This window comes from Stenella coeruleoalba (assembly GCF_951394435.1).
Source record: "Stenella coeruleoalba genome assembly, chromosome: X".
NCBI lineage: Eukaryota > Metazoa > Chordata > Mammalia > Artiodactyla > Delphinidae > Stenella > Stenella coeruleoalba.
In genome coordinates this window covers 110,364,314-110,387,190 of record NC_137152.1, presented here as the reverse complement: position 1 = coordinate 110,387,190, position 22,877 = coordinate 110,364,314, and the positions used below count along the sequence as shown (strand labels likewise).

The 22,877-nt window shown below is 49.8% G+C and overlaps 2 protein-coding genes across 9 annotated transcripts in view; one reads left to right on the top strand and one right to left on the bottom strand.

Moving 5' to 3' along the window:
- Positions 1–4,353, top strand: part of MAP7D3 (MAP7 domain containing 3) — a 35,006-nt gene extending 30,653 nt beyond the window's left edge. For all 3 annotated transcript variants that reach the window (XM_079911644.1, XM_079911645.1, XM_079911643.1), the window contains 3 exons: positions 982–1,177; positions 2,094–2,365; positions 2,951–4,353. In XM_079911644.1, the coding sequence (XP_079767770.1) occupies positions 982–1,177; positions 2,094–2,365; positions 2,951–2,958 (476 nt within the window). In that variant the 3' untranslated portion in view covers positions 2,959–4,353. The remainder of the gene's footprint in view (positions 1–981; positions 1,178–2,093; positions 2,366–2,950) is intronic.
- A 2,952-nt stretch (positions 4,354–7,305) lies between these two features.
- The window catches only part of FHL1 (four and a half LIM domains 1), a 60,758-nt gene continuing 45,186 nt past the window's right edge, over positions 7,306–22,877 (bottom strand). For 3 of the 6 annotated variants that reach the window (XM_079911447.1, XM_079911449.1, XM_079911448.1), the window contains exons 3-8: positions 11,704–11,885; positions 11,388–11,562; positions 10,608–10,777; positions 9,975–10,161; positions 9,198–9,397; positions 7,306–8,842 (exon numbers count right to left, since the gene is read on the bottom strand). In XM_079911447.1, coding sequence (XP_079767573.1) covers positions 8,759–8,842; positions 9,198–9,397; positions 9,975–10,161; positions 10,608–10,777; positions 11,388–11,562; positions 11,704–11,859 — 972 coding nt within the window. In that variant the 5' untranslated portion in view covers positions 11,860–11,885 and the 3' untranslated portion in view covers positions 7,306–8,758. Of the gene's footprint in view, positions 8,843–9,197; positions 9,398–9,974; positions 10,162–10,607; positions 10,778–11,387; positions 11,563–11,703; positions 11,886–13,123; positions 13,155–19,182; positions 19,260–22,877 lie in introns of those variants that run through there. The other 3 variants (XM_079911446.1, XM_079911450.1, XM_079911451.1) reach the window with 3 other exon arrangements.

Sequence of the window (22,877 nt, the reverse complement as noted above, 5' to 3'; positions counted from 1 at the left end):
GTTTCTCCACTTCTGAGCTGTGTGGATTTGAGTAAGTTACTCAACCTCTCTGTGTTCAGTTTTCCCATCTGAAAAAGGAGAAACTAATGTTGTTCTCTCCCTAGGGTGGGCATGAGATTGCAGTGAGATCGTGTAGTGCTAACAGTGCCTGACACATAGCAAACTCTCAATAAATATTAGCTGCTGCTACAGCTGTTACTGTGTTTCAGGTTGTGCTGAGAGACTGTAAATGGCAGCTCTTTCTCAGCTCAGTGTGAGGCTTCCCAGCATCTCGCAGTTCAGGGCCTTGTGGTGCATTCATGACTGACCATAGGTAGAATGCCACTCCCCGCCTCACTGAGAGAAAATGAGAATCATGTTGTGATATGAGCGCCCCTAAGGTGTATTGTTGAGTCTCGTTCATTCCCTGGTGAGTAGGAGCCACTTAATGGCCACAGTAATGGCATTTGAGAAAACACGATTCGTTCACCCTTTATGGCGTGGCGGGTATTGAACACACAAGTTGGGCGCTCTGCTAGCTACTGGGGCCTCGAGGAACCACAGCCAGTGGGGAGCTAGACATGAACAGACCGTGGTGCTGCCACAAGCTGGTCACACGTAAAGGAAGTTTGGCCGGAATATGCCGCGAGAACGGAGCAGCAGGGGCAGCTGCGCTGGAGGCTCCGCCTTAGGGCGCTGGAAAAGCTCGAGGTCGGAGGTGAGACTAAAATAAGAGGGTCACCAGGAGGAGGGGCCAGAAGCGCGGTGCGTCATTCTTTGCTGGCAAAGGAGAGAGGGCAAGTTCCTTAAAGGTGGCGCTTTGTGCTTTGAGGGCTGGCTGGGCTTGTGCGCTGGGCAGTAGTCCAGGCCATGGCTCCAGGAAGCGCTGCCACGAGACGGCTCCTGCCTTCAGGCAGGCTCCCTCCCGAGCCGGCAGGCACCTTGCTTGTCTTGTTGTGGAACCTCCAGTTTTAATCTTCTTGCTCTTTTTGTTTTCTCTAGCTTTTATAAATGGCACAGAGTCATCCACAAAACCAAAAACACATTTTAAAAATGTGAAGAACACTCGCAAGCTGGTGTTTTTAGATGAGACTTGTAGCTACATCCGTAAAGAGACAAAAACACTTTTAAATTGTGACATGAAAACCTTCAGACAAAAAAGAGTGAAAGACCCTTTGAATCAGACAAAGAGTGCCAGGTGAGTCCCTAGGTGAGTTCATCAGAATACACTTGGAAGGGTTATGATTGGCATTCTTAGAATGATGCACGAGATGATTGACTGAGCTCTCAGTTTATACCAAACACTGTGTCAAGCACTCGACTTAGAGAAACAAACTGATCCCCACAGCAGCCTTGCTTAGTGAGGATGAGCATCCCTATTTTTACAGGCGAGGAAACTCAGACGTGCAGAGATTATGGGCCTCATTTGCCCAGCATCCCACCGTTCAAGGGCAGAGCCCAAATTCAAACCCAGATACACCTGACTCCAAACTGTGCCTTTATTCATGCTGGTTAGTATTGTCTCATACAGTCCGGGAGGGGACATGGATAGAGTGACTGCAGTATACCAGGCATTTCAACTATCTTAATTCTCATTGCAACTCTGAGTTTGATACTAAAGTCCTCACTGTACATATGGGAAACTGAGGGTCAGAGGTTAGGTCAGAAGAACAGGACCAGATTCCTGGAAAGGTAGGCTCCTTGGGCGATGGCCTGAAAAGACATTAACCTGCAAGGCCTGTGGAAGCAATCTGCTAAGAGACTCTGATGGCGTGGAAAGAGCAGTGGAGCTGGTAAACCCACATGAGTCCTCACTCCGCCTTACTGGCCGTGTCCTGGATCTGCTTGCGGTAGGGACGGCGTCCCTAGAGCCCTGCATGCGCAGCTGCTTCTGGTCCCCTCAGCGTTCCCGTGGAGCCCTAGGACCTGGGAGGACACAATTTGGAAACCAGTGTGTTCTGTGATCTCCAGGGTCCCTTCCATCCAGCCTTCCCATTCTGTGATTCTGAAAGTTTATGTCCAAGGCATTTCTTAGAATTAAATAATAAAACTTCCTTCAGGCAAAGCCTTGGTTTGGGGATAATCTGGATTATAACCAAAATACCTCTTTCCAGATCCTCCACCAAAAGAACAGCCAACCGAGCAGCCAAAACCGGAAAGGCAGAAACCAGCAACACCATGGGACCTTCCAAGAGCTTACATTCAGAGGCACAGGATTGGGTCTGTGACAAGATTATTGACATCACAAGCGAGATAGAACCACCTAAGTCCAGTATCCCTCCTGATAGCCGAAAACACCATCTGAAAGGTCCCATGACATCCTGCCTAAGTCGCCAGCCACCTGTAGACAACAAGAAAACAAGCAAATCTGTTTCTGCTCTATTGGGTAAGGCCTCATCCCATCTTCACTTCATTTGAAAGGTAGTTGACCTTGAACCCTCCTGTGTTTCCAGCTGTTCCAGGGTTGTCTTGGTGAGGGAGAAGACAGTGGTTGGTCTAAAACTAGGTTGATGTAGAAGAGCCCTCCGTTAAGTTAGTTTTGAGAGGGTAAATGACTTGATTCTAATTTTTATGGCCTGCATTTCCTGCCAGATATACAAAGTGGGGTTCATTTCAAACCCCAGACCCCTCAGGTTCCTCTGCGCTCCTGATCCACTGGCTGCTCTACAGCACACAGATCATCATTCAGGGCAGAGGGTTAGTGAGTTTTTTGGAATTAGTCTCTCAACTTGTGTTTCCAAAACCAAAAGGCCTCTGTTTTTCTTTCCTTGAGAAGCTCTCTTTGAAATTGAGAGGAGCTTGGGCCCATTTGGGGGTTGGGGAACGTTTATAAGAGCACCAGTGTGTCAGCAACTCCAGGGGCGCTACTTGAGGGTCCCAGGCGCACCTCAGAGCGGAGCCGGGGCCCACTTGGTGTGGAACCAGCATTTTCTCTACTAACCTTCTTTCTTTTCTTTTTCCCTCTGGTCAGATATGTAAACCTCATCCAGCCTGGAAGAGAAGCCATTCTCCACTCTGGATTTTGACCTCCAGGCACACCTCTCAAAATTTCTCCACCTCCTACTTGAACCTGGCAAAGAAAATGACTCTCAAAAAAAAAAAACAAAACAGGAAACATCAAAACGTCATCTTAACATATCTCAGAAGATGCTCATATCATCTTGACTCTTGCCCACAAGCAAGGGTTCTGAGTAAAGAGTCGTTTTGTTTTCCTGTAAAAATCTTCATGTCTCTCGTTCTTGTGTTTTCCTGCCAACACGTTTGAGTATGTATCAAGGGTGTCTTTATAAAATGCTAACTCTTGAGTTTCTAAGAGAATCTCTACCAGAGGAATAGTTTTTTCTCAGTATATATTTGAAATCTTAAAATCACGTTTACTCCATTTAACAATTAATTTACCAGTAAAAACTCACATTTGATCTTGTAGAGAACATGACGGCTTATTTGAGGGCCTCGAGGTTCCTCACAAGAGCTTTGTTTGGATTGTTCTTAACGTACAAATACAGAAGGTTGCAAAATACTAAATCACATTTTACCGCTATGTATGCATATCGCTAACTCTGCCATAGTCTGCCAGCCCCATACACAGGCACTGATACCCCCAAATACTGGGAGCCCTAGAAGGTGTGATCTTTAGCATCTTGTCAGTGTTTCATTTTGAAGTACATACTGCGGTTTATCTATAAAAACATGTTATTATGTTTATTGTGTACATAAGGCAGTATTTGGCTGTTGTCTGATGGGGTATGTTTAACTCCTCTAAATGTTTACTGTGTATAATCTTTTTCTGCTTGTGCTCTCCAGGCCTGCCCTTCAGTATACACTCAGGCTTGAGATGTGGAATCAAAATTTGCTTGCCTTTCTCTAGCGGCTGGCTGCGAGTGAGTACAGGAGCAGTGTTATTCTTCGGTCCCCTTGATAGGCACAGAGACATACACGGTGAACACGCACACATGTGTACACGCACACACGTGTACACAGAATATATGTTTCCTGAAATCCATTGAATCCTGCTTAAACCATTGACTAAAACTTGAATTCAAATTAGTGGTCCTAATGCTAATGAGTTTTCTGGTGAATCACAAATAGTTTGAAGCAGGCCTGTGTTCTTTGTAGCCACCAGTCTTCGATTAGTAAAAGAAAGTAGTTATTCTTTGATCCCCTAGTTCTTTGCTATTCAGAGTACTGTATCTCTGTTATAGAATAGAGCTTGGTGCCTTAGGTTTAAAAACTGTTTATACACTTGCTCTTTTATACAAAAGGCAGAGACAGTCATCTTAACAGATGTGATTCTGAGATTTTTCTGTACAGATTTCACATGTCGAAACACTGTTACGCCTTCATATAAATGTGTGTGTTCTATGCAATAAACTTTGCAGGTAAAGCAAGTTTTCTTCTTATTTTAATAATAAAAAATGTACTGGTGGTGGTATAAAGGTGACACCAGTTGTTAACCAAGCTATGAACACAGGCAACCGGTATGTTCGATAAGTAATCAGATCCTCTGATAAGTAATCAAATCCTCTGATGCCCCTCTGCAGTCACTTCCGCCGTGGGACATTAAGATGGGAATTTTGAACTCTGGTCTTCTTCCTGCACCCGTTTCAGTGCTTGTTAACTCTTCCCTGTGACGGCTGTGACCTGAGGCCAGTGATTAAAGTATCTTTCTTTCTGCTGTGGTAAAATTCACGTAAGTGGCATTTAGTACATTTACAATGTACAGCCATCACCGCTCTCTAGTTCCAGAATGTTTTCATTATCCTAAAAAGAAACCCCGTACCCTTCAAGCAGTCACTCCCCATTCCCTCTCCCACAGCCCTTTTTTTTAATATAAATTTATTTATTTATTATTTTTGGCTGCGTTGGGTCTTCGTTGCTGCGTGCGGGCTTTCTCTAGTTGCAGCGAGCGGGGGCTACTCTTTGTTGTGGTGCGCGGGCTTCTCACTGCGGTGGCTTCTCTTGTTGCAGAGCACGGGCTCCAGGCGCGCGGGCTTCAGGAGTTGTGGCTCGCGGGCTCTAGAGCACAGGCTCAGTAGTTGTGGGGCACGGGCTTAGTTGCTCCGCGGCATGTGGGATCTTCCCGGACCAGGGCTCGAACCCCTGTCCCCTGCATTGGCAGGCGGATTCCCAACCACTAGCGCCACCAGGGAAGCCCCTCCCACAGCCCTTTTAAACATCACATTTGGTGCTGGCTGCACGTGAGGCAAACACATTTGCTTTTGAAAGTCCGAGCGTGCACTCGGGCAGCAATTGTGCTCCGTTAACGTGCGCATCCCTTCATGACATCACTGTTATGGTGTGTGGCCAAACCAGTGTTTTGATCTGCCCATACATGTTTAGTTTCTAATCTGGAAACATGTTCCACTGCACTAGGTTTTGTGTTTGATAAGGTGAGGTCCTTGTTTATCCCTGATCTTTGGCACCTGGTGCTTTGAGAACAGTGGCAGCCATTCCGCACTTGGCATTCAGTACCGGGCCATCCACTGGGGCTGTTGAACCAGGACATTCCCTGGTGCGCAGACAACCTGAAGTACGGTCAGAGCACCCTGCTGACAGCCCTGAGGTGATGGACGCTGACCCGGCCTCCGTGCTTGCCGTAGGCTGAGGGCAGGCCCCTGGCTTCTCCCGGTGGATTCTGCAGATGATAGCGCATTTCCCACACCCGTGTCATCCGCGCCCCCCACTGCCCCCGTGTGCAGTGAAGCTCTTCAATAGCTCCAATCCCCGGTGACCAGAGAAACGCGGTGAGAACACTTCTAGAAAGGATGCTGGACAGGAGGTCTGAGGACCCGAATTCCTGCCGAGGGGGCTGCAAGCCCTCCAAGCAACTGCGCCCGTCATGGCCCCTCTGAGCCGTTGCTGCCTGGTGAGCGGGCTGGGGGCCTGCGCTAGGATCTCGGAGGGCCCTCAGTTCTCAGGAGTCGCTAACTCACTGGCGAGAGCTAGAGGGTCGCGAGGTGGGCGTAGAACCGCAGCAGCAGCTGGTGCCAAGACGCAGAGCCCGGAGGCAGACTGCCCGGCCTGTCCTACCAGGGCTCAGTCTGATCCCTGCACACCCTGCAGGCCTGGTCAGTCGAAGCAGGTCCCAGAAAGGCCTCCTTGCCCTCGGTCTCCCTCCCCACCAATCCAGTTCCAGTGTTTCCAGATGGGCTCGTCTCATAATTTCCCAAACAACTGTGTTGTAATAACCGTAGTTATGTTTACACATTCTATGTGCCAGGTACTTTATAGGTATCATTTTAAACCCTCACAACAACCCTGTAAGCTCCCTTGAGAAGCAGAGGGTCACCATCCCAACTCCCTACCCCACACCTGCTTCCTTGGTGCCAGGCTCGCGCTCTCTCCCTCTCTCTCTCTCTCTCTCTCTCTCTCTCTCTCTCTCTCTCTCTCCCTCTCTCCCTCTCTCCCTCCCTCCCTCTCCTCTCCTCTCCTCTCTCCCTCTCCCTGTCCCTCTCCCTGTCCCTCTCCCTCTCACACACACGTCTATTCCCCCTTCATAGAAACACTCACGGTTTCCTATAGACAGGTTTTGACTCCTTAGCCCCAAAGGGGTTCTGTCCTTTGATTAGCCCGGGCGTGAGGCTCCTCAAAGATGAGGCCCTCTCCTCCTGCCTCAGCCTTTAGCTGAAGTATCCTGGGGACCCTTCCACCTGAGGAGTCTGCAGCAGACACCCATGTCACTGGGCACCCAACGCCATCCTGAAACGACCACGTGGCGTGGACGGCTTGGACACCCGAAGCACCTGAGCCTCGTGGGTGTGGCTGTGATCTGCAAGCTACCTCCACCTCTGCCCACACCGTCCCCACGCCCCCCACCCCTGAGATACAGAGGCCCCAGTGAGCGTCCTCCCAAATGAGCGGCAGCCTCGAGGGGGCGCCTTCTTCCGACGGTGGAGGAGCGGCAGTGGAGGGCACAGCGGCGTTCGCCACAGCTCAGGGCTCTGGGGCGGGGTGGGGGGCGCAGGGAAAGGGCAGCCAACAAAATAGGGACGGGATGACTTCTCGATGACAAACTTCAGCTGCAGTTCCCTTCCCGCCTCCAGCCCCCTGGCCAAAGGAAATCAGTGTGCTCTTTTTAAGGGAGATGAACATCTGGGAAATGTTATTTTGGGTCAGAATGGGGTTTTTTGTTACTGTTTTTAACTGGATCCAAGTGCTGTTACAGGTTGGTTTTATCTTGTAATTCGTGTAGTTGCACTCAACCGCACTGAACTGAGCACGTCCTCGAAGGAAGGAAAAGTTAGTTGTTCAGGTCTCTGGACCAGCAGTATCACCTCGGAACAATTGCACCGGACAGAATTAGAAGTCGGGAGGCAAGTTATTTATATGCTGCTTTATTTCTGAAAGGATACACTGAACTGTCAGATGATCATAGCTAATGACAAAATGTAGAAATGAGGCATCGGCTTCTCTAACCACTCCTACGAGAATGTTAATATGCACTGTCATTACATGTGTACTCTTGATATCGTCTCATTATACTATGTAATATAACAATGTAGCTAGAATACAGTAAGTAGGTGATCCTGCATCTCAGGTAAGCGCTACGTGGAAATCCGCTTCTGCCTGCGGGGACAGTGGCCTCCGCATGCCCCCAGAGAGCCAGCTAAGCTCTTGAGGAACAGTCCTTAGAATCCCAAGAGAAGGGACTTGGCGGGCCTGCTTATTAACACACGGACACAGAGCAGACAAGTACTATGTTACAAGGGATTCCACTTGTCACTGTTGGGAAATGTCATATCCGTGTCAATGACAGTCCTGGCGCCTGCTCACCTACCCCTCTCGAGTCTTACGGTTACTTCTGTAGGATGACTTTCAAAACTGCAGGAACGTCTGAGGGGGCTAAAATATTTCCATGCAAGTCTCCAAACCCAATAAGCTATGTTGCTATTAATTAAAACGAAAATATTGTTAATTAAAAAAAGATAAAGGACAGCTGGGTTAGTTTTGTTAAGCTTCCAGAAGTATTCGCTGTGATGACGTTCTTCTGAAACAGGCTTGTTTGTTTTCTCAGATCTGCCTGCACTTTCCAAGTCACCTGCACGTTCCATGTTTGAAAGTAGGAACGCTCAGAAAACACGCCACACGGGGAAATCAAACGTTAGTACAGGGGAGAAAAGGTCAGTTGAGAATTACAGCTAAATTCAAATGTTAATTTTCTGGAAGTCCGTGTTAGTCTTTTGAAAGCACAAAAGAACAGAAGGAAGGTTCTGATGAGGAAGTTAAACCATGCATTTCGCTAAGTTCTTTCTGCTCACAGAACAGGGTGAGCAGCCGAGTTGGAGCAGCCGCTGCAACTCTGATGTGTCGTGTGACCGACACGGTGGGTCCCAGCTGAGCCACAAGAGGCATCTCAGTGGGGGGCTTTATCTCTTAGGCTTCTTGCTTACGTCACTAAGCAGCTACATGGTCAGCACTTTTCTGCTCTATGATAAACATGCAGAAGAGTCAATCTAGCTAAGTGTTCGTTTGCTAATTGCAGCTATGGAGAAATTGACTTTGCTGCAGGGTTGCTTTTTGCTAAATCCTAATAATGATCACTGTGTGCCCTTACTTGAGTAATAACTGTAAAATGGGAGAAAAGACAGAAGGAGCAACCCTGAAGAGGTGAAAGGCCGCTCTCGCCCTATGGGTGGTGCCGGGCAGAGGGCGAGGACACGAGGAACAAGACTCAAATTCCATTTTACAGGACAGGAGCCCCTGTCACTTTACAGCTTTTTGGCACAGTCGGGGCAATACACTTGCTCCTGATGGAAAACAAAGCGCTTGTTGGCCAGATTCATGGAGCATTTTTTGCAGTGGAAGCAGTAGTCGTGCCAGGATTGTCCTTCATAGGCCACCACACTGGAGCCTTTACCAAACCCTGTGGAGGAAACAAAAGCAAACAAAAGCGACAGCTGAGTGGACACAGGTGGCAGCCAGGCCGCCGCCTTGCCCATTCACGGAGCCGACAAGCACGCGGGCAGCGTCCGCCCGGCGCCCGGCCCCCCACTCCACCGCGCACCGTCCCCCGCGCCGCCGGGACCTGAGAAGATGCCAGAGCTCAGTCGAGGGCCCCCTTGCTCTCCAGAACCCACATCCCCTGCCACCGCCATCGCCCTGTGACTGATGCGCACCGACCTCCCAGCACAACCAGTTTCTTTGATTTAGGTCAGGGCCATGGCATCAAAGTGGCCACCAGGAGGCAAACTTGGGCTGTTTGTGGGGTGTGCACTTACCGGGCCTCGAGGAGCTGCTAAGCTTCGATTTTTTCTATAAAGAACCACCACCCACGAGGGACAAGTCCTCTCTCCACCCGGATGCCTGCCCCGGAGGTTGGCGCTGGGAAACAGGGTGAGAGGCAAGCGTTTCCCGTGGCACACTGGGGGCTTCCTAGCTTTAGAGACTGGGTGGCTCACTCTTGACACAGTCCTTTTCCCTGAGGATGGCAAAAGTCTTCTCAAATGTACATTTCAAGGCTCCCCGGGAGATGGGAAAATTGGAGGCGGGGGAGAGGGCCCAGGGCACGTGGACCGCGGCCGCGAGATGAGGAATGAAGTGATTAGCTCGGCTCCTGATCGCAAAAAAAACTGCCCACTGGCACCTCTGAGCTAGCCTTCCGCTATGGGGTGTTCTCATCCCAGCTTCTCGCTCTCCGGCCTCCCCCACCTCCCCTCCCCTCCCCTCCCCCACCCCAGCCCACCCCGCTCCTCTCCCCCCACCCCTACCCCCCAGCATCCCCGCGCAGTGCCTGCCCGTGGCCGTGGGTCTCAGGCTCGTGATCTCCGGCAGCAGCGTTAGTTAGTCGGCAGTCGTCAGAAGTGTTCTGTGTTGCAAAGGCTAACCTGGCCTGGGGGAGAATCCAAACTATTTGGGGGCCTTCGGGACCACAGTGGCAGGGGGAGAGGGCATTCTTTGGGGCCTTTGTGGATGAAACCGACGACGTAGGAAAATGAGAGATGGTTACCATGCGCAAAACCTAGCCTGGCAGACTTAGCAAGGACTCTTTAGCCTACCAGTGATGGGGTTCTTGCATCCAGCACACTTCTTGGCCACAAAGTTCTTGTAGCAATCCACGCAGTAATACTGGTCCTCCACAGCGGTGAAACGCTGCCCAGCCAGCTTCTTAGAGCAGGTAACACACACAAAGCACTCGGCATGCCAGGGCTGATCCTGGTAAGTGATTCCTCCAGATGTGATGGCCTAGACCAGGGAGTGTAGCACCGGATTCAGATTCAACAACCATTTTGTTGAGTGCCTACTACGTGCCAGGCACTGTGCTGGGCGCTCTGGTCTACAGTATCTCATTGAATCGCCACAACGGCCATGGGAGGCAGGCGCTATTATTATCCCCCAGTTACAGATGAAGACGCTGGGGTTCAGAGAAGGCAGGCCCCTGTGCGAGGTTACTACACAGCAACTGGGGGGAGGAGGCTGGCCTCCAGGGCCGGTGTGCCCGCGGACAGCCTGCCTTGGCCTGGGCGTGGCTTTCTACTACCACAGTCTCATCATCTGTAAAACGAGAATAATAATCCCTACGTCACAGGGCTGTCGTGAGGATGGAATGGGATAGTGTGTGTGCAAGTGCTCTGCAAACTGTCAAACGCCTCTAGAAGCAACGGTCAGCGCAGAACTCCCTTGACACGTACCTTGTTGCACTTCACGCAGTGCTTGGCAAACTTGGCCTCGTGGCAAGTCACGCAGTAGAAGTCCTCCCCTTTAGGGAAGAAGCTTCCCGTCCCGATGACTTGCTTGCAGTTGCTGCAGGTGAAGCAGTCTTTGTGCCAGACGGTGCCCTTGTACTCCACGTTCTGATCTCCTGCGGGGGGAAGAGACGGGGTAGCCCCACTGACAGTGCTCTGCAGGGGGCTGCATCCGCTGGCGCCGTCCTGGGCCCTCCAGAGGGGAGGAAATGCAGGCCCTGCAGTTCTTGGCCTCACGCTTCCAGTCACCTACCCGCAGGGGCTTCTCTACCGCGTCCTCCTGTGGTCATGCCAACCCAGACTCTGTCAGGGAGGGGACCCCGGCTGTAGTGATTTAGGGTCAGATGCCTGAATCCCCGCCCCCCCCACCCCCCATGGCCTTTGTGGACTCCGAGATTCAACGGGGGACTATGTGACCCGGAATTACACCCTAAGGAAGAAGCATGCTTCGATCACTTACTATCCCAAGTGAGAAAGCGCTACATACTTTTCACTTCCTTCTCTTGCCACAGACAGTTCTCTCCAGTGTTCTTTAGTTGCCGTGTGTGCGTGTGTGCGAGCATATATGTGTACACATATATACGTGTATATATATGCGTGCATATATACGCTGAGCTCCAGCCGCGGCTCCCAGCAGCGCCAGCCCCATCACCGCAAGCAACCCCACGCCACGTCTGCCCCCAGGGCCTCCTCCCTGGCTGCCCCGGGGCTGAGTGCGGCCGGTACCTGCCACGATGGGCTTGAAGCAGCCCTTGCACTTGGGGGAGTCCTCCCGAGTGGTGCACTTGTTGCACAGGATCTTGTTGTCCTTGGCCACGAAGGTCTCATTGGCCAAGGAGCGGAGGCACTTGGCGCAGCGGAAGCAGGTGTCGTGCCAGTAGCGGTTCTTGTAGTGCACCTCCTGGGAACCAAGCAGGGGGCCGGACGCCGTGAGCGGGGCGTCCCGTCAAGACGACATGGTCCCTCACACCAGAGCCCGAGCGGAAGGGCCGGTGCCCCGTCCAGGTCCACCCTCAGCCCCGCCCGCCCCCGCGGCCGCTACCTTGGAGTCAGCGCCGATGGGCTTGCGGCACTCCACGCACGTGTTGGCGCAGAACTTGTCGAAGCACTTGAGGCAGCAGTGGTGGCCGTCCTTCTGCACGTACTTCTTTCCCTGCAGGTTGTCCCTGCAGTAGTGGCAGTCGAATTTCTCAGCCATGGTGCCCACCTTGTAGCTGGAGGGACCTGCGGGGGACGAGCAGGTGGGACAAATGACCAACGGGAAGGCTGGAGCGTGGCCCGAGGGGCTCTGGGGAGGCCACCACGGGACCCAGGCGACAGGCGCTTCACCGTGACTCCTGCGACGAAAGCGCCCCGCGGTGAGTCCCTGGGGCCCCGGGAGAGAGAGTCCTGCTGGGCCATCCCAACACAGTGCTGCCTCACAGAGGACACTGGGGGAGGGGGACAGGGGTTCTGGCGGTCACGGGGCCCCAAGTGGTGGGGTGAGTGAGGGCAGGGCTGGGACGGGGCAGGCAGGAGAGGGGAGGCCGAGCCTACACCAGAGGACAAGGACACAGCTCTCTGGGCCGAGTCTGCAGGCGGGCAGCCCAGCTGGCAGGGAGGGAGGTGCCCAGGCCCTCACTAGAGACCCAACCAGGAACCCCCGCCTACAACTTTCTCAGCGGGGAGAGCGTCCTCCGGACGCCCAGCTGTCCTCCTACCTGCAAAATGCAGTTCATCTGAACAGAAACTTACTGCTGACCCTGGACCACGCTAGGCACGTAAGCAATGCTTATTAATTTATTTTAAATGGCGACTTTTAAGTCTGCCAGAGCACTTTTTAATCCCTGAAAAGAACCTAAAGAATTATTTCCCAGATAGTTTACTGACTTTTGAGGCCCAAGCGATCAGGCAAGAGAGGACTTATTTAAAAGGCACTCTTGACGCGTACCGGCCAGTTTTGTGAACTATCTGTCACGGTGACGTTCGGTTTTGTGATGCGCCAAAATCAAATCCCCCTTTGTTTAAGCAACTTAGGGTCAATACGGTCAATGAACTATACGATTTAGGACATTTGCAATTTTCAAGTATAATTTGGGGGAAAATGGTTATCCAAGAACCCCTTCCATTGCCTTCATATAACTACTCCCTCCCACCCCACCCCACCCCATCCCACTCCCGCCCCCGGAATCACAGGCACTAAAGAACACTCTGTTAATCCTGCCACCAAAGAGGTACCAAATGTGAGTTTCTATTAGCTCCCAACTTCTGTAAGCAGACGCTAATTTCTTCCTCTCTCCCTGAGAAAGAAACTTACACGGGTAAATAGACAGCAATTATTTAATTTGCCCAGGAAACAGGAAAACAGAGACTATTTCTCCAACTACCCACAAACGTGGTTATTGTGCAAGTGAACAACACCCCGGGAGTAATTTAGAGAGAAAGAAGGAGGGAAAAGAAACGAGCAGTTGCCCGGTACTCACCGCAGCTCTTCCACTAACTGGCCAGCCCCAGACTCCCACTTTGGGTCCCATTCCCAGTTTTTTTTTTAATACAAACACATGTCCAAGTTGTTTGGATCCTGTTGCTGTAGGCAACCAAACAGCAGAGCGAGCTAAGGAAACCACACCCTGTGTCTGAGCACCGCCGGGACTGGGCTAAGGCAGGGGACTCGCACTCAGACCAGCCTCTGACAAGGGCAGGTGAGCAGCGCCCCAGGCCCATCGGCTCTCCAGACACCTGACGACTGAAGCCAAGCAGTGACAGTCTTGTGCGAAGACAGGTGCTTGGGACAGTCACGTACCAGTTCAGAGATTTACTGAGACTAGAGAATGGTTCTTACCGGCACTTTTCCCCCAAAAGAAAACCGGGGTGTTCCCTTACATAACCGGGTTAGAAAGGAAAAGTAGAGACATGATGAAACCAGGGTCCATCTCCTTGAACTACGCACTGTTTACTTAAGGCAGGTTTTAAACTGTCTTTAGCCCCCGTGTACACCGGAAAGGGCGCCTGTCACAGGGATAGAACGTTGAAAATCACTCTCCTTAATTCATTCTTGTTGGCCTTTCACATGTCACATAAAATCCTTGTCTTATTAGCTCTTCCATATTGAAACTGTGCACTCAGCGAAGACTTACTTTCTTGTTTAGAGCTGTGTAGAGAAACCAAATAAATCTCCGGTAACAGTAAGTGCCAGGAAATTAAATTATCAGTGGGTCCTAAATGCCATTTGGCAGGAAGTCAGAATTTGTAAGATTAGACAGCGCTGGCTTCCTGCGTGGCTAGAGACTATCTTCTTGGACCACATTTGAAAATCCCTCCTTCTCTCTTACCAAAGGCTCTATTTAGAGTAAGTCTGAACCCAACTCATTTTAATATCACTCTCTCTCTCTTTTTTTTTTTGCGGTACGCGGGCCTCTCACTGTTGTGGCCTCTCCCGTTGCGGAGCACAGGCTCCGGGCGCCGGACGCGCAGGCTCAGCGGCCATGGCTCACAGGCTCAGTTGCTCCGCGGCACGTGGGATCTTCCCGGACCGGGGCACGAACCCGTGTTCCCTGCATCGGCAGGCGGACCCTCAACCACTGCGCCACCAGGGAAGCCCCAATATCACTCTCTTTTGATGTCATTCAAAGAAGAAATGGATTCTAAATATTTCTGTACTAGAGTACCATACAGAGACCCACCTAAGGGATGGTTCTGTCTCATGGTATTTCTGAATCCTAGCTTTATGGTAAAAATACAGGTACTTACGTCATACAAAAAAACAAACTACCAGAAGACACAGTGGATTCCATTTAGAGCTTTTGGAGAGAAGGAAAACCACTATGGTTTCATACTACCAGAGAGATCTTACCTGCCAAGCCTTTCCCGCCTTAAAACCACATACTTTCAAACTACTATTCTACCAATGCCAAGTTCTTCATTGGTTACTTTTATCGTTCTAGAACACGACTCGCCCAAGAGTTTCTAGGCATCCACACGATGAACTAATCCATGGCTTAGCAATGAACACGGCAGAACCAGAGAGTGTTGAAAATGGAGTCACCGAATCTGTTCACCACTTTATCACACCTACAGTGCAGGGTCGTAAAACCAAGCAGAAGGGAAATTCAGTGAACACCACTACGGAAAGCCCCACCACTTGGTGTTTTTGAGTCCCAGCTGTAGGCATTATTATTTTTTCTTTCTTCAGTATGAAAAGCCCAGGGTCATCTCATATTCCCCGCCAATGTGTACTTAAACCCAGAGAGTGTGTATCCAGATGAGTGACAGATTTCAAAGGGCACACCCTTTAGAACAGCTTTCCACAGCTGCCTCGAGCCTCTTTCATGTGTGTGCGAACACTTACTTGTCAAGATAAAATAGGCACTTCTAGGAATGCAGGCTTTATTGCCTAAGAAGTAAACAGGCTGGAAATACTTAAAGCATGTTAACAATGTCGATGTCAAATTCATGAACTTTAGTACCTTTTTGCAATAAATCTAGTAAGTGGAACTTTGGGCGACGGGAATGAGCTTACCTTGTGGTTTTCTAACCTTATGATTATTTGGTCCAAAACTATTTCAAACCTTCACACAGTGTACTTAGGAAGAAGCTGGAGTAATACATTCCTGCTGATGAGATAGTTACCACATCAGACCTCTGCATAAAATATCGACAATGTGCAGAAGAGCAAAATATTTCGTTACCACTTATCCTCTAAGAGATTAACAACTCTAAGAAAACGGCTTATAAATGACAACGCTGACAGGTTCCTAAAAGACAGCAAATACCCTGATTTGTGGGCTGCACCGAATGAGCCACAGTGAAGCACTGACTTCATGAGGAGAGAGAAGCTCTCCGCTTCCCCTTCTTTCCCCTTGTTAGAAATAAAAGAATAGAGAAAAAAATGAAGGTGGCATTTTTACCTCCTCTTTGGGGCTCTCTTTAATCTTAGTGAATGACATAGACTTAGGTGAGGTGTATCTCTTAGGGAACAATTTTTTACCCCCTTAGCAATTTCTAAGTTCGTGAAATACAAAACCTTTTAACCTCCCAAAACTTCCAGATCTGTTTGCCTTGACCTATTGCTGTTATCTGGGAAAGGGCGTCATCAATCGTGAGATGAAACACTGGATACATACCAGTAGGACACTACTTCCCTTCCTGCCTTTGTCCAGGACATGTCTGCCCCAGGGAAGCTCTCTGACTAATCTTTATTTTTTTTTTTTCCCCTGCGGTACGCGGGCCTCTCACTGTTGTTGTGGCCTCTCCCATTGCGGAGCACAGGCTCCGGACGCACAGGCTCAGCGGCCATGGCTCACGGGCCCAGCCGCTCTGCGGCACGTGGGATCTTCCCGGACCGGGGCACGAACCCGTGTCCCCTGCATCGGCAGGCGGACTCTCAACCACTGCGCCACCAGGGAAGCCCCTGACTAATCATTTTATAACAAAGATTTCTGTTTTAGAAAATCAGGGGGCAGCGCCTGTGACCCTAAGGTGCTGACGTCTAACTGACAGTCCTTTATAAGACTTAGCCGGTTGGAATGCAGTTGGAAATGTGTCAAATTTTAGGTATTTATTCCAAGATGGTAGCCTGATTTTCTTGCTATGCCTGCTTCAAAAGACACATCATTCTTCACTTAATAAACAAGCTTCCTCTTTCAGAAAATTCCTGAAGTACATCCAACATTCTAAGAGGGGCCTATATAAACCTCAGTATCTCAATAAAAAGTTTTGGCTTCCGATTTAATCATGTACACATACAAGAAATATAACACTGCAACATCTGGGGTTTTTTGTTTGTTTTTTTGATTTTTACTATAAACCTCATTAGAGAAGATCCAATTTGTATTTAATAATCTTGTTTCTGCTTTATATGTATTCTCTCATGGATTTCTTGCTAATCTTCATTTTTCCCCTCCTGCCCAAGTGGCTCAAAATAAGAATATTTAGGGAAGAAGTGAGTATTATTACTAGGTAGCATTTTTCTAACTATGTGCTTTCCCTGAGTGGTATAATGTACAGTATAAACAGTGAACAGCAACTCAAATGGGAAAAAATGCAGGTTATTTCTGGTCTGTTAATGGCTAAGTGCAACATACCAGGACGTTAGTCACTCCACGTATGAGAACATTCAACACACGGAACGAAGCCTTCGCTGATGAAAGGGAGGCTTGCGCAGCAGTCGCGCCTGCGCACCTGGAGGTGCCGCCCCACGTGGGGGATAAACACCTGCACAGCTGCGACAGGGAAGGGCTCACGAGTCACTGAAAAGTGGGCTTTCAGAGAATTTCACAGAAAATCGGAAAGTGGTTTTTCCCTTACAAACAGACCAGGTAACAGTTCCATGTTATTAGCAACTTCGCCGGTACGCTGCGTTTAGGAAAACCCCCGCCAACTCTCCTTTGGCTTTTGCTGGTCACAGGTAACCCGGTTTAGATGACACCCGGGATCAGGAGGGCTGCACAGAGATGATCAAACGAAACATTACGTGCCCCTGAACTTAACCCCGGGCAGATCCTATCCCAGAGCCACTCTGTCCTGACACAGGGCTTTTCTGAACGTCGCACACAACACGTGCAGCACGTTCTGCCCCTCGCGCCGTAGAGAGAGGGCTTCTGACCTGGTAGCCAACACAACATGCGTTTTCAGCTTTTCTAGTTGTGGCACAGTAGCAGGCGGTCGTTTGGTGGTCATTAAAAGTACAAAACGTTCAGTTTCACCCTAGACCAAGGCTTCTGACTACCACTTCCCAGTTATTTCAGGAAGCCAGTCCACCGGGTCTGCTCCCCTCGCCCACCCATTCCCGTCACATCCCTGCCTGGAGAGGATGCTGGGTGACTTCACTGCCCTCCCACCCACCCCATCCTCAACCTAAAAGGCCAAAGGGTAAAGGAATGAAATCTGCACAACTTTGCAGACGGTAAGTGTTCAATAACAAAAGGATCAATTCTTGTCCTTGAAACGTCCTCTCAAGTATGTGGATGGTCCCTGAAAACGGAGTCTCATCCATCCAATTATCCGAGCCTCTATTGTGTCCACACAAAGTCCATTTCAGGGTACTGTGGGGCTTCTTTCTGTGAGCACTTCTTTCTCAACTGCTTTCATGGACCTATGAACCTAATGTAACACAAGATGATAGTTCCTGATTTTAAAAATCATCTAGAAGGTGTCAGTAATTTGTCTAGTCACGGTTATAGCCTCCAGATTTACTATAAGAATAACATCGGGATTTGGTGCACTTTAAAAACCAAGGTTGGGCGTGTTATAAGTATGTCACCTTTGAGATACATTTCCCTGTCATTTAATTAGTAAATAAAACGGGGAGTTAACGTGAGTTCAAGGCCCACTGGAACAACTGCTACAGCTGACTGCTGTCTACACCCAGAGAATATGTATGTTGGCCGATTACCACAACGTCAGGCGTGTGGTGCCATGTCTGTAAAATGGCTCCTGGGGGGTGGGGAGAAAAACAGACGGCTCTTGAACCCTTGGGAACAGGGAAGACATTGCACACTGATTCATTAAAGCAGTGCATTCCATCACAGCATATTCGTCTTAAAACAACGGAAGAGAAATTTCTCAAAGTATTTCCACTGTTTAAGTATTGACAGGCAAAAATATTTATATATATATATGTATATATATATTATTGGCAAGCAGTTACAAGCTTTCAAAATCAATTTTTCCAAAAGACTGACGCTGATAATCATAATACTTTGCCCCTTAATCTGAAAGCTGGGAGATGGGACAAAGTGCCTGGTTGCTAAGAAAGGGGACTGTTACTCAGGCAGAGGGCAACAGAGCCACGGCGACATTCCTGGCTTCGCAGGAGAGAGTGGCAGCAGGCTGACTCCACAGAACCGGGCTTTCTGGGGAAACTGGCGGTCCTTCAGTCCCTATCCCGGGGGAGTCTTGCCCATGGCCCAAGGGCTTCCTCGGTGTCAGGAAGAGTCTCACGGTAATGACGGTCTAGAAGTTCCAAACCTTTGCCCCTTTTTCTGATCAGAACAATTAATAACCTATGTGTCATGTCAAAAGTATCACAGCAATTTCTTCAGGAAGAAAAGAGACGGCTCAGAAAAGGAGAAGATGTGGTTAAGTCAGTATGGACCTTCTTAGTTATAAATCTTCCTCCTTCCAGGTCCATATTCGATTGACCTTTTCTAAACACTTTAAATTCGATTCATAGCACTGTCAAGATGAAGACTTGTATCTTATAAATAACAAAAAAATTCCTAAAACAACAAAGAAAACCTCCTTCCTCACACAATCTCTTTCAGCTTCATAAGATGTCCTGGAAAATGTACAATACAGTAGTATGCTTATACATTAAAAGAAATAAGGCACTCAAACTGCTGATTTTACTTGAATAAGAATAATCTTTTGTCTTGGAAACAGCATTCGAAGAAGGCAAGGACAGAACAGAGACGAGCTACGATTTACTATTTATAGACAAGGCTAAAATCATTTCGTCGAAAAGTAGCTTTTAGACAAATCATAAGATTCAGTGCCCAAATAAAACTGTGCTTCCTAGAAGATAAAGAATATGCAGTTTTACCTGAGTGTCTATGGGAAGCCATGGCTTAGAGACCAAGTTCAGGAGCGGCACCTAGACCAGTCTTCCCTCAAGCCCAGCTGATAAGGCTGTGGCTCAGTTGTGAACATACATTTAAGGGGAAGCGGCTAACACAAAAATAACCAAGAGCAGATGGCCCACCCCTCCCCAGAGATCACAACCTTAATCCCACTAGAAAATTCTTAACCATTTTAGGTGATCCAAGGGAGAAGAATAGGACCCAGTAAAAATACCAAACACTACATATAAATACCTGTGGGGCTACTCAGCATCCAAATTAGCTCCAGAGCCAGAGAGGCCACATAGAAAGTGATCCCTGTACCGGAATAAAATTTGGACTCGGCCCTGGCATACCTTAACGCTGAGCCACCCTCATTAATCCACTTTATATGCCTAAAGAGCTTGCATTTGGTCCTTTGAAGAATTCATTTTTGTGCCGTTAATGATAAAAGTAACTATAAGAGACAGACTTGTGCTACCAGTGTAATTAAAAGGGATAAGACAGTATGAATATACAGATCAAGGGCATTATCTCTGTCCTACTCGGTCTGCACCAGAGATGAGGAGAATACTGAAGACAGCAATCCTAGCCTTGTATCTCCTTAGTGTCAGAGCAGGGCAGGAGGGAGACATACACGCCCGCTATGAACGCCAAGGAAGAGACATCGTCCCACCAACGGAATCTCTCGCTTTTCACTGTCAGGAACCATGAATGTAAAAATATGGACGAAAACATGGCGCCCTAACATGTTGTAACAGCTCAACAGGTCATCCACTGGCCGGAGGCTGGTCGTCAGGATGGAGCTCTAGGAGGGGCCTGTGAGTCCCTCCCCAACCCCCGTCCGGATCCTTCTCTAGCCTCATCCCTGCCCCCCTCGCCCTCATGCCTTGCTGGCCCCTGCGCCCTCCAGATACGCCCCACCTCAGGGTCCTGGCGGCCATCCCCTCAACATGGAGCCTCTCCCAGCTGCTCCTCTGCTTCCTTCGAGGCTTCGCTCCAAGTCACTTTCTCAGTGCCGTCTTCTTTGGCCACCCTGTTGAACATCGCAAACATGCTCCCCACCCCCGCTCTCCCTACCTCTTCCCCAATTTGTTCCCCGCGAAAACTCTATGTTGAAAAAATGAATTAAAAGACGTGGAAAGTGTTAACCAAGTCACATATGAAACGGAAACGTAGCCCCACCTGGAACCCAAAAGTGACTTCAGCCATTGAACTTCAAGGAAAGGGGACGACCTGCGCTCCGGGTCAGGCCATGTCTCGTCTAGCGCTTGTCACTGGTGTCACCCTCTTCATGCATCTTCCCCCCAGGCTGAGGGCCGGGATCATGCTTTACTTGGCTTCCTGCTCCCAGAACCAGCAGGTAAGCGATACACGCTTCACGAGGAATGAATCAATGAGCTTCCCGGCTCTTATGCTCTTCAAACGTTTAATGAAAAGTTATTCGAAATATATTCTGGACCCTTAAAAGTAAAAATGACTAAGAACACAGCAATATTGTCATATACGGGTTAGATGAAACATACTCAGGAAACACAACTGAACTGTCTTGGATTATTAAAGTATGGTATGCATCCAACTTAAAAGAAAAAGAGTTATTCTAAAAGATAGCTAAAACTGCCAGTAACTCCTAGTTAGCTGGAAAATGATATAACGGTAAAACCCCGGACGTTACAGGCAGATTTATTACATGTCAAGAAAGTAAAGATTAAAAAAAAAGGAAAGAAAGCCTGGGAAAAGAAGGGAAGGGGCGCTGCGCTCCCACCACGCCTCCGCAGCCTTTCTTATCTCGGCTGATTGCGTTCTGGCAGGGAGACTGGCCAGTCTGAAGGACGCCACGCCCCTAAAACAAACTCAAACTTTTCACCCAGAGGAAACGCTCTTAGTTTATTAGAGGATTAACCTTTACGAACCCTAAATTTTCAGTTTTAGTGAGGTGTATTTTTAGGTACACCTGAGGTTTTTTTTTGTTTTGTTTTTTTCTTTCGCGGTACACGGGCCTCTCACTGTTGTGGCCTCTCCCGTTGCGGAGCACAGGCTCCGGACGCGCAGGCTCAGCGGCCATGGCTCACGGGCCCAGCCGCTCCGCGGCATGTGGGATCTTCCCGGACCGGGGCACGAACCCGCGTCCCCTGCATCGGCAGGCGGACTCTCAACCACTGCGCCACCAGGGAAGCCCGAGCTGAGGTATTTTTAAACGCCCCTCTCGCCGTGCCACGAACAATAAGCTCGGCGCGCCCAAGGCTCTCCTCCAGGAAGTGAAAGGTGACAACAGAACACGGACAGACCGAGAGCCATACAAAATGAGCAAATACACCTAAATCTCTTTTGCCCGAAACACGAGAAAAAACACAAAAACGAGAGAACTGCTTTCTGACCGTTCATTCATTAGTCAACTCCGACCGGCCGGGGTGGACCGGGAGCTCGGACGACGACAACAGCATTTACTCTGCAGTCTGCGCCAACCAGGTGCAGTCGGCCTTCCGAGGAGCTTCATGAGGTGCGACCAACACCTGCTCTGACATCTGTCCCCACTGCCCATGTCCTCAAGTCACAAAGCTGTAACTTTCACAAAACCAAAACAGAGGAGGCCCTCTGTCAGCTGAAAATCAACTTCTCAGTAAGAAGAGTGGGGGGCTCAGTGGCTCCGAAGCTTTGACGGTCACTCAGCAGACACCCGAACGGGCACTGCTTTCATCAGCGTCTGAGCCACCTTCATTCCGCATCACCAGCAGGACGTGTACCAGCATCCCTAATAATCACTGTCCTGTTTACAAAGCACCTTCCTACGCTGCTGGTGGAGCTGGCTGGCGTTTCATGAACAAATCGCTTTAGCGTGTGAAGGCCACACTTCGGGCCTTCCGGCCTCCCCTGCTCTCGCGAACATCAGGATGACCTGTCGGTGAGTGCTGTGCATCGCAGCTCCTCGGGCCCCCGTCGCGTGGGGACCCCTGAGGCTCCGCTTGCCTCAGCGTATCTACACACTCCTGTCCCCCAACCACACTGCACTTCCATTTAACCTGCCTTCGGCTCCAACTGTGGAGAGTGCCGCCCCACGCATTCGCTGATTGTATAAGAGCACTTGCTGAACACATGTCCTACTGTGCAGTGCAAGATATTTTGTTGGTCACAAAGAATAAGAGACAGTCCTTCCTTTGCAGTGTACCAAGATCGACATACAGATGACTAGCAATGCAAGGCACAGCACGGCGAGTGCGACCACACAGATGGGAAGTGGTGTCGAGATTTATCACAGGCAGAGATCACATCGGGTTTGGGGGACCGGACAAGACTAGATGGCTGGGACGGTATGTGCCCTGGTCCCTGAAGAACGGGGGATACTGCAGCACACAGAGAAGGGCAGGGGCCACTCCAAGAAAGGGTACAGCGCGAGCAAAGGTACGAGCAGGGCAGGGCCCGCTCCAGAGGCAGGACGCAATCCCCTGCGGGCGGGAGCGCAGGACGAGAGCGTGGTGGCACACACAGACACGCGCAAGGGGAGGGTGCACAGCCTGGCAAGGAATGGTGCGGGCACCAGCCTGAATGAGGGCACTCAGGGCAGTGGGCACGGAGAGGAGAGCTGGAAGGGACACTGTGGGACAGGACCAAGAGGACGGCTTAGGGGAGGAGCCGTGACCCCTCTGAGGTCGTGATTCTGGGTGATGGGGACGTGGGAGGC